The 12,306-nt window shown below is 35.0% G+C and overlaps 1 protein-coding gene across 4 annotated transcripts in view; it reads left to right on the top strand.

Moving 5' to 3' along the window:
* crm (cramped chromatin regulator) overlaps positions 1-12,306 on the top strand; it is a 345,363-nt gene that overhangs the window by 140,627 nt on the left and 192,430 nt on the right. For all 4 annotated transcript variants that reach the window (XM_090406636.1, XM_090406637.1, XM_090406634.1 and 1 more), the window contains exon 8: positions 3,214-3,410. In XM_090406636.1, the coding sequence (XP_090262762.1) occupies positions 3,214-3,410 (197 nt within the window). The remainder of the gene's footprint in view (positions 1-3,213; positions 3,411-12,306) is intronic.

Below are 12,306 nucleotides of genomic sequence, written 5' to 3' on the forward strand. Positions count from 1 at the left end.
TCCTTCAACTATAAAGGAAAATAAGGTATTAGCATATGCCAATGATGTAGTGGGCACTTTGAAGGATAATTATTCCATATATATATATTTTTGGTATTTTGGAAAAATACAACAAAAGCAGTGGATTAATTATTAATGCAGACAAGACAAGATTAACAGTTTGTGAAAAGTGGGATCTTGGAGGCATTACTTTTGGACTAACCCCTAAGAGAGAACTCCTCATTATACTTGGAATTCCCTTCTCTACTTCCCAATATTACCAGTTCAAGAACTTATATACAAGAACATTGAAAAATTGAAGGCTTGAAAATTGGGCTACTTTCATTTCCTTCTAAAGCCATACTACTCAAACCTATAATCTTTCCTGCTCATGGAGAATGGAGGATTTGGACTTCCAGTCTTAAAATTCTGCTATTTAAGCAATACAATTTCTAAAATTCATAAAATATTGCAGACTAATCACACATGTGCAGACCTTCCCAGGTATTACTTGGGTTTTCATCTCTCCCTGTTTGGAGTTAATGATTATAAAGGCCCAAAAGCTGAGATTGTTCCTGAATACTACAACACTCTGTGCTTAACTCTAAGACTGCTAAAATACTTCTGAATTGACATTCTCTCCATTAAAAAAAAAAGTAAAATTTGGTATAAAGAAATCTTTAATCTCTTTCACCGCAAAGTTCCACAGTTGGGTACTGACAACAATATTTTGTTTCATAATTTGATGAAGTTCCAAGGGTACCCTAACAGGAGGATCTTGCTTGGAGAATTGCATATGGCCACCTTCCAGTCAATACCATCAAATGGAGGTATTTTAACATCCAAGATTCAATCTGTGACATCTGTTACCAATTGGAAACAGTAGAACATGCATTCTAAATGTTCTACATGCCCTCCGTATTTGGAACAGATTATGTAATGTGTTGGGCATTCTATTACTTACAACAAGTTATTTTTTTGCAATACCTATCACCTGTCAGCAGTAGGAAGAGAATTTTGATTTTTATAATTAATGAATTAAAATACCATTTATGGAAGATTAAAAAGAAAAAACATGGATTTGAAAACCAGCAATATGACAATCAAATGCTTTTTAATATATTGTACTGTGGAAATTTTATTGTTCAGTCATACGATTTTTGTATTTAGAAAGAAGCATTCTAGGAGATATCAAATTTATGACTAGATGGTGTAGACCACCCACATTATGCAATATTCACCAGGGGGGAGATAAAATTCTATATATTCTTTATATGAGAGGTTTTTAAATAGTTTGATCCTCTTAATTCAATGTGTCTTATTGTCAGTTACAGGGATGACTGGAGAGCAATCCCAGGCAGAGAAGGCCAACTCAAGGCGTTAACCCAGATGGGGCTAACCACCTGGGTATCAGTCATTTTTTGCGCTTTAGTTTCAATTGGTTTTTTGGTTGTTCATCTATATGAGATTGGTGAAAAAGGAAAACTGATGGTCTTTGGTTATATGATGATATAAAAGAGCTGAGGCCTTTTCTCTCTCTCGTGTTATCTACCTGTCTTTTTTTCTCCTAATACTATAAGGCTCTCTTGCACCCCTATACTAACTACTCTAGGTCTATGATGAGCAACCCTTTACTTTTTTCACCTTAATAAAGGTTGAAACCAGTCTGGGTGGTAACCCTTCCCATAATGCATAGCATTATACATGTCTGCAAGGATATGTGCTTTGCATTATGGAATACTAAGGCAAGTGATGTGAAGCCATTAGCTTCTATATACGAGGTGTTCAGTCCTGAAAATAGTTAAGGCGCAAACTTTGTTTGCTTACGCTTGGATAAAGGATTAAACCAAGAATATAATTTCTTGGCATCTTTAATTCATAGTATAACCAAGTGGAAAAACTTCCAACATCAGCAGTCATTGGTGTAGTCTTATCCAGAGTAACTGATATAAATGGACTCCATTGTTTTTCCTATCAATGACAAGACCTTTCACCACGGTTGGAAAATGTGCAGTTGATTATGTCTCTCCAACAGGAGTTTGAAAGGCTAGTGAGTAATCCTTTGAGAACTGTACATGACTCCAGTTGAGATTGTCAACGACAGAAAACACTTATCTGTTCTTTCTCTTAATTGTGAAAGTCTTCCAGTTTATTCTAATGATGTCACATGCATAGTTGCTCATCATTACCAGATATTAATGATGATACCAGATTCCATAATACTATCCAAGTTAGGCACCCATTAACGTGCCTAACTTGAGATTTTCATGCTTCATTTCCGTGAAGCGAAGTTTTTCTCACTTCATGCAAATGAAGCGAGATTTTTCAACAAAGCAATGGAGTTGCAGTATAATACCAAAACAACGTTTATTTTTATTATTATTGTAGATTTCATTCAATTCATTCTTTTGCCTTATATTAGTGATGGTATTGCACTGTTGAAGAAAAATTATCATCAGATACAATTGATTCTAAATGGCAATTTCACGATTGATTTTTCTGATCCAAAATTGCAGGCTTTTGTTGGGTTTCTGAAAGAGAAGTTTGACTATGAACTCGCTATCAACACTGATCCTGCTATTGCAGTGATAAGAAATTGTACTTAATAGATGCAGTTTTCCTTCATTGATTACATAATTTGCTGTCTCAGATCTGTCACATTTTGGTTACCACAAATCAGTTCTCTTTTATATTCCTGAAATTGAGCCAATAAATTACATAAAAAAATAGTATTTATTTTCTGTATTTCACAAAAATTTAATTCTGCAGTGATGTTTCCCAAAGATTATCATTCTTGTATGCCAAGAACATGCATACCTCTCCCCTCCTCCCAGGATCTCAAAAGTTTTCTTATCTTGCATAATATTAATATTCTTTGGCTGGTAAAAATAACAGCTAAAGAATGCATGCAATTAATTCAATATATCTGTAAATTGACTACCTTTCCCTGGTCCTTACTACCAGTTTGCCATAGTGACAGCTGTATAATTTTTCATGTATTTGATTTATTCTAGCTTTGCTGCAGTATGCTTCCAAAAGACTTAATATTTAGAAATTTAAGATGTAAACCTGAATTGCAGAAGATAGCGATGCCATAAGTTGATCTATATGTTCATAGTGCAGTATGTGTTAATTTTTTTAAACATTTTAAGAGTCTCGTTTTAAATATACTTTTTTTGATCTTATGATAATATAAGTTGTAACATTTATTAACCTATTAGTATTAATTTTTAGATACTAAGGAACCCGAGGTTCAAAAGTTGCCAAAAGAAATATCAGTTGAATTTCGCCCTCATTCAAATGCAGCATGGCTACATGTACAGAATTTAGCACAAAATCCTAGAGTTCGCACAAAACTCAGTCTGCAAAGACGACTTAAACCTGTGATAGAATATCTTCAAAAACGGTGGGAACCTCTAAGATTAAAACGAGTATGTATTTTAATTTGTACTAAACTTCTTTTTTTTTAAATTTAAATGTGTCATGCCACATCTTTTGGTATGAAAAGTTCATTGATTTTTTTAATTTTTTTAAAATTTTTTTTTTTTTTTTATGTAAGTGCAACTAAAAACTGTCATATTGGCATTGTGAGTCAGAAAGGTTTTGAGACAGGTCTGTATTATGGCATGTTCATGATATTAATTTATTACTACCAGCTTGGAGTGACTCATTCAGATTTTGGCATTATTTTTTGTTTTTTGTGATAAGTGTTTGTACATTTCAACATGTCGATGTTATAGGAGCAGTAATATGTATGCATTTTGTGTGAAACTTGGTAACAACTTATTTGGAACTGCTTATAACAATATTCAGTGATGAATGTTGTTATCATGTAAATTTTTATTGATTTCAAGGTTTCCAAGTGACTGAGATCTGTAGTTTGGAGATATGGATACATGATATCGATAACTATAATGCTATCTGTATGATGTATGGATAATATGGCTCAGGGCTTGTGAAAAGATTTAGAGATAGATATATCAGACGTTAATCTGCTAAATCCTTCCATAAGGTGTGGTACTTATCAGTCACTTCTCATGAAAGATTTAGGGATGCAATGAAAGCAAAATTATGGATATTTTGTAAAAATATCCATAATACCTGAAAAGGAACGCAGACTGAATCGTTTGTTCCAAACTGATTTAGTTAAAGAAAATGTGATGTTAGAATTTAACCTTATCCTGAAAGGATATGTTGCGACTTACTTCAGGAGATGATGTAATCGTTAGTATTGATGCACACATGTCCAAGGAACAGCAGAATGTATCTGTCAGTATATTAAGATTTTATTTGGTTTTCTCAGTAAAAAGGAAGTAAAACCTAAATATGCTGATTAAACGGTGATTTTTTTAACTTCATACACATTGTAAAAGAATATGCATGAAATTGTCTGTGGTATATGAGGGTGGTTTATTAACTTTTCTTGTCAGTTAATAACATGGATTTGTATCCAGATTATAATAAAAATAAGTTAACTTAAGAATTAAAGGGATTGAGTGAGAGAAAAAGTCGATTCAAAATTAATATCTTTATTTACAAACAAATGATATTAGTGTAAGTATTGTATGAGTGTGTGCGTGTGTGTGCGTGCAAAATGTTTGATTTTCAAGCACTTGATACAAATCTGCATTATAACAAACATGTTCTAAAGAGAAAATGATCCACATACTTAAGTTATATGTATAACTTATCATTATACATAAAGAAAATAAACATCACACATGATTTCTTTTCCTCAAGATCACAGGATTTGCTGAGAACACACAAACAAAAGCAGTTCACTTTGAAATTATCAAGCACAATTTCTTCCTCTCTCAACAGTGGCCAGTGGCCATTGAAATATAATTAATAGAGATCTGAGGAAAATTAAAGTAAACAGTGTAAGACAACAATATATTACATCAGTCAAAGAACCATTTTAAGAAGTCCGAGTTATATGTCAAAGAAGACTGAACGAGTCATGGGAAAGAGCAGAATAGAGAAGATAAATATTGTGAAGGTGTTTGAATGTTCTGTAAACTTTTTTTTTTTTAAATTGCTTAAAAATGGAAGAAACAGTACCACAAATGGAATCAGCAATGATAATAGTGATTTTTCCAAACCGAAGATGATAATGTTCTGGATATCTAGAGCAGCGGTTCCCAACCTTTTTGACTTGAGGAGCCCTTTTTAGAATCAATTTCTATGGCAGAGCACCTTAGGCTTACCCTATGTCTTACAAATATCTTTATATTGTAAAGATATACCTACCCTATGTCTATCTATGTCTTACAATAAGGTCCATACAATAAACTAAGTTCCTCCAATTTAATCGTTACATCCAATTCAATTCAAATACATATTCGTTCATTACTTGTTATTGGAAATTTTTATTATTCATTATAGAAGACAATTCCTATTTAATTTTACTAACTACAGTGCAACTAGAGTGCACTGTAGTGCAAAAGTAGGCCTAAATTAAGACATAACATGAAATAATGTATAAACATTTAATGAGACACCTGTGGTAGCATTTTTTTGCACAGTTTTTTTATTTTAGATTTTCAGTTGATGATATTGCAGGCAATGTCTGGTTCTGCATTTAAGCAGCTTCTGTATTTTGTTTTGGTAGCTGTATAGGTGGAGAATCCCGCTTCACAGAGATATGTAGTAGAGAAAGGCAGCAATACTAATTTTGCTTTCTCACACAAGATTTTAAATTCATCTTGTAAATGCAGCCAAAACTCCGGTAGACTTTGGTTTTGAAATGCGATTTTTAGTTCGCTGTGAGATGTCAAATCTATGAGGATCTCTTATTCTGCTGAGTTTAAGCTGGGTGGTTTTTTGTTCATGCTGAACACATTCAGTACCCATTTAAAGTCATCAAGCACCTTCTCTTGAGCTGTCGGAAAATAATGTTCAAATGAGTCTTTCAAAGCTTCGAGATGCGCCTGAATATTTTTCTGTATTTTTTCTTGAATCTTGATGTTATTTTCATTCAAGAAGCTTTTTGTAAGAGGGAAGCAATTGATATCTTCCTTTTCCACGCACTCTAACAATACATAAGTTTCCTCTTAAAAGAAGACACTTTGGTGTTTGCATCAAAAACTGTGGCAGTTTTTCCTTGCAATGATAGATTCATTTAGTTCATTTTGCTAAAAATGTCAGCCAAATATGCCAGTTTGCACACCCATTCTTCATAATTTAAAATCGTCACCAATAGAGCATTATGGTCCATCAAAAATGCTGCTACCTCTGCACTCAGTTCCATCAAACGTTTCAACACTTTTCCTCAAGACAGCCACCTTACTTCAGTGTGCAGCAGGAGAGACTCATGGTGGCTTCCCATATCTTCACACATTAGTTTGAAGAGCCTGCTTTTAAGAGGTCGTGATTTTATATAGTTTATTATTTTTATGGCATCATTCAACACTATCATATGCTCAGAAGGCATTTTTCTTGAGGCTAGCGCGTGTCTATGAAGAATGCAATGGCTCCAGCATTGTGACCCATCATTGCCTTTGCACCATCAGTGCATATATCTGCACAGTTTTCCCATAGTATTTCATTTGATGAGGAAGAATTCATCCAAAAGATTAAATATTTCATCCCCTGATGTGTCAGTTGGTAGTGGTCTGCAAAGAAGGTCCTCCTGATAGCTTTGTAAGTAAACATAATGAACAAATACCATTAATGCCAACCAGGTGACATCAATCGATTCATCTTTTGTAGTGCGAATTTGGTACACCTGATGCGACTGACAAGTGTCTCTTTCATGTCATCAGCCATATCACTGATTCATCTAGCAACAGTGTTATTTGATAAAGGAATGTTGGAGACTAACTTAACAGCTTTTTCATCAAGCAAACACTTGACAATATCGATTGTACAAGGTTTAATAAGAGTCTCTGCAATGGTATGAGCTTCACCAGCTTGAGCTACACGGTAACTTATTAGGTAGGAAGCTTCCAATACTTTTTCATTATTGGTTTTCTGTGAAAACCAATAATGAAAGTTATAGTTTTCTGTGAAGCCAAAATTTCGTTGCACTTCCTCTTGAAAAAAATCAGACGGTTTATCTTTCAACTCGAGAGTTTTCCTCGAAATGACGCTGCAGTTTAGCAGGAAACATGGAACTGTTGGTCAACACATTTTTGCAAATCACACAGAGAGGCCGACCATCATTTGTTTTTGTGAATCCCATATTCACAAAAAAAATTATATTCACGAAATATAATTTGTATTAATATTCACGAAAATACGAAGAAAGTAACTTTCTTCGTATATTCGTTTTTTATTAGGAGGTCTTTCCCCCACTGCCCCACTTCTGTCGCATTTTGTAAACAATGATTGAGGTGGCGCCTGCAGAGTCAGAAATGGTTTCTTTTGCGGAAAGCTCTTCTGACAAACAAACGTGGAGTGCATTGCTTGGTTATCATCTTTTTTTGTCGTTGGCTCATCTGGTGAAGTAATGGAGTGAGCTGCTGGTTTATCCTCCTTTTCAAATGTAATATCTTTTTTCTTCAAAGTACCTGTTTGAAGCCAGCGATCCATGCCTAAAAGAAAATCACACAGGAATATGAGAATAACTGACGTCATCTTTCATAACCCAGAATACAAAATAAAGCAAATAAAAATTTTATAACAAAATACAAATACTTACCTACTTGAAAACCAATAAAAGCACCTGAGTCAATCAATAATGTAACGTTTTTCTACCGGAAATGTATCGGAGTAGTTCAGGGTTCGAACGTGTTCAAATTTTATATCACGTCGAAGACAGTGATATAAAATTCACCGAAATCGGCTAAGAAGAAATCAAATTTTGAAGTGTTGAAAAGTGAACACAGAGGACTGCGGTCAACAATGAGCAAAGAACAAAGTGTTACACCTTGATAACTTAAGAATGTGAAAATTTCAGTTATCATGATGTAACAAGAGAAGAAATAAAAACCCTGTATAGATAACTAAGTAAGCAAGCTTGTTACTAAGCAGATATCGTTAAGGGTCTTTGAAAGTAATGAATACAAAAAACAAAAGGAAAGAAAAAACATGCTTGCATCCAAGTGAAAAATATAGCTGAAATTGCGTGTTGAACTTAAAAAATATATATATATATAAAAAAAAAAAAGGAAGGGAATTTTATTACAGTTGTGATATGATAAAATAAGGTTAAATAAAGCAAAGAAGATTAGTCATAGGATTTTGTATGTGAAAGGCTAGTTTTTACAGTTGAAATAAGAGATTAAAGATTTGAGTTGTACATCCTTGTTTCACACTAGATTTAACACCACCTTCTGTACTTTCTTCAATTCTAACTGCTGACTTACAACTCAAATAAAACTAAATATTGCTTGATATAATGTCCCATTGACACCATATAACTGTAGCATATTGAATAGCTTCTCTCTTGGCATCTTATCATATGCCTTTTCCAGATCGACAAAACTTAAATACAGATCTTTGTTATATTCCCATGCTTTCTCAACTGTTTGTCGTGAAGTGAAGATCTGATCCTGACAGCCTCTATTTGGCCTGAATCCAGCTTGTTCTTCTCAACCGTTTATCAAATTGCATAGATCTTGCCAGGAACACTGAGTAGGGAAATACCTCTATAATTCTCACATTCAGTTTTAGTTCCCCTTTTTATATATGAGTACTATTAGAGCTCTACTCCAATCATCGAGAATTCGTCCCTCTGTCCGGGCTTTCTGAACTATGCAGTGCAGCCACTGTAAGACTTTTATACCACCATACTTCAGCATTTCTAGTCGAATATCATCTACTCCTGCTGCCTTTCCACATTTCAAGCCTTTGATGGCTTTTTCTACTTCAAGTATGGATATGTATTCTTGACTGTATGCCTGTTGAGTGTTTTTTACCACTGTGCTATCACTGCTTGTTTCATTTAGCAATTTTTGATGTAATTACTCCATACTTCAAGGATATCTTTTTCTCCGTTTTCATGTCACCTTTATCATCTCTAACTCCTTTTACAGCACTCTTTCCTCCATTTTTAAGCTTCTTCAACAACCTCCAGAATATCTTATCACCTTCTTGATATTTATTTTCTATGTTCTTGCCAGAGTCCTCCCATAACTTTTGTTTAGCCAATTTTACACAGTGTTTAGCTTTCTCACATTTGTCTCTGTATTCTCTAAGAGCAAAAGCTGACTTATTTCCCAGGAACTTTTGATATGATTTCTTCTTTTCCTTCACTGCCTCTTTAACTTCCTGTGTCCACCATGGAGTCCTGATTTTTCTATTCTTGCAGACAACCTCACCACATACCTCTCTGGCTGAATCAATCAGGGTTTTCTTCAAGGCTTGCCACTGAATCTCCAAGGTTTGGTTCCTGTTCTCAAACTCTTTAATTTTTTCTTCAATAATCTTTGTGTATGTTAGTCTACAGTTCACATCTGAGAGCTGCTCAACTTTTATTCACTTTAAAACTTTCTTACATGTTATTCTTTTCAATATGAAATTCAGTTTTTATCCTGTTCAAAACTAAATAGTGATCACTTCCAATTTAAAATCCTCTGTACACTCTGGTGTCCTGCACCAGGGAAAAAACATATATCAACAATAACATAGTCAATGAGACTTTTCTTATTCCTTGCCTCTTCTCTCCATGTGAATTTGTGCACATTTTTATGTTGGAACATGGTGTTAGTAATAACCAGTCCATGTTCTGAGCAGAAATCCAACAGGTATTTGCCATTATTATTAGCTTTGCTCTTTTCTCCAAATTTTCCCAAAATATTTTTGTATGTCTGACAATCATTTCCTACTCTGCTACTTAGATCCCCAACAAGCACCAACTTTTCATTTTTCATTGTGTCAGTTGCTTTCTCTAAAGCCTCAAAAAATTCCTCCACTTCTACCTTAGTAGAACCTTCTGTGGGACCATAGGCACAAATAAGTCTCATTGTCCAGTTCCCCATTCTGATATTTGCCCACATCACTCTATTTGAGACTGTCTGCCATTTAAGAAGATTAGCCTTGTATCTAGTGTTGAATACTATGGCTACTCCTTCTTTTCCTTGATTGTCATTGCCTGAATATAACATTTTGTATTTATTTCTCAGAAAGATCTCACCAGTTTTTTCTTTTTTTTTTGTTTCAGTCACCCCTATTATGTCGATCTGGTATACTTATCTAATTCCTCAGCTAGCTCCATTTCTTTGCCGTTCGGGCTTATGTTGATAGTACCGATCTTTAACTCTGGTGATGTTGAGTTGGGGTTTGTTTTCAGATTTGTTCCAGTAGCTGACTTTTTGCTGTTCGCTCTGGTTCCCTGGCGAAAACAACGGGGGGCCTTGTTTAATTAGGGGACAACCCAGCTAGCATGAAATTTTGTCATGTTGTATCATCATTTTGTATTTTGGTTTAAGTCAAGAGGAATACGATTTGGTTGGCTAAATCCCAAATTGCCAGCCCCTCATCGTTCGTTCAGTATCCACGTAGATACCCAACAGGGTGCACCACGAGAAGGTGCGGATTGGACATTAGGTTAGAATCCCTGGTAGGTTCTCCGCTTTCCTTTAAAGGCTAAGTGGAGGTCTCTGCTTTCAGTTATACAGCTTTGACCCTTAAGCACCCCCGAAGATAAAATAAGGGTTTTCTTCAGTAACATCGCACATGAAATGTATCTAACTATTCTTACAGGCAATCTGAATTTATTTTTTGAATGCTTCATTAGAGCTATAGTTTGACATGCTCTAATGTCAAACAATAGCTCTAAAAATCAGTGCAAATACACCATCAGTGTATTTGCCCTGATGGTGCACAAATTTCATAATAATGAGTTTTAAAATGAATGAATAATGAAGGTCTGCCAAATGATAATTTAGTTCACACGATCTCATTCCCCTGATTTTATTAAATTTCAGCATGAGATGTTTATGTGATGATGAAAGATCATTTTGAGAATGCATTTTGACTTAATATAGGTGACATTACAGTTCATTAGTTTCTATGGTTTGGACATATCAAGGCAAAAATTTTTTTCTTAATTTAGAATTTTTTAATTTAACACTTTAAAACTTATAATGAAAGATGTTATTCGATGCCGTCATTCCCCCCCCCCCCCCACCCCAATGAACTTGATCCTTCTGTGATACTAGGCCCGTTTGTTCGGGGTAAAAATTTTTACCACCCATTCTTGACCCTCAAATTTGGAGAATCACTATCTGTGTAGAATGGGAGCTGTCAGTTGTAATATGTGATTATCAGATGGTTTCAAGTTAGAGATAAGCTCCGTGCTTTTATTTATTTATTTTTTTTAGTCTGAAATGGTATGCCTGGTTAGGTATTATTTTTTAAGGTAGTGCTGGTCACTCACTCACACACACAGAGGAAAGGCAGGCACAAGCATAAGAAATTAACAAGATTTTATTTAAAAAAAACTAAAGATATTATCTCAGAACCTATAGGCCTCTTAGCCATTCTGGATGTGGTCACCCTATGCACAGATGAGGGTATATTTTGTAAAGGGAAGAAAAGCTAATGTATATGTGAGCTTTTCCACATATGCTTGAACAATACTATTCAAAAATCAAAGTTTTTCCAACAAAACCTATGTGCAAAAAGAAATGCTTTTTATGGACTCGTCAATCTCTCCCCTACTTGACAATATACAGAGTGGTTCAAAATTCCACGTACAAACTTTGAGGGGAGGTAGAGAACATCAAAATCAACCATATTCACATAAGAAAGCATGACCGGAAATGCCGCCCGAAGGTATTAACAGGGACACAAAGATACAGAAATAACATAAGGCAATAAGTAGTGTAAAAACGTTATTAGGTGTAACTAAACAATTGAATAGTAGTTGGATACATAATATGGTTTCACATCAGGTGCTCAAAGTTATGACCATTAGTAGTGATGCATGCCTGACACTGACGACGCATTGATTGCTGTACATTTTTGAAAATACCTGAAGTTTTCTGGATATTAGCAGCTCCGATGGCAATTCTTGCCATGAGGTCCATGTCAGAGGTAACAGACATTTCGTACACTGTGGTTTTAAGGGTCCCCCACAGAAAGAAATCAATGCTCGATAAATCAGGTGAGCGTGGGGGCCATGTGACGGATCCACCACGCCCAATCCATCTAGCCCCCCAAAGGACCTGTCCAAATACTGATGCACAGAAATGCCAAAATGGGCTGGAGCCCTGTTTTGGCATTCTCGTTTTGGAACCACATCTGCTGACACACAGTCATTGGAACATTGTTCAGTAAATCCGGCAGAACTTCTTCCAGAAAGGTCTGATACTTCTGGGAGTCCAGTCAGGGTGGTAACAGATATGGGCTGACTAAATAGTCAGCGATGATACCTGCCCA

This window comes from Typopeltis vanoorti, chromosome 16, assembly GCF_054136105.1.
Source record: "Typopeltis vanoorti isolate ZY-2024b chromosome 16, IOZ_Tvanoo_1.0, whole genome shotgun sequence".
Lineage (NCBI taxonomy): Eukaryota > Metazoa > Arthropoda > Arachnida > Uropygi > Thelyphonidae > Typopeltis > Typopeltis vanoorti.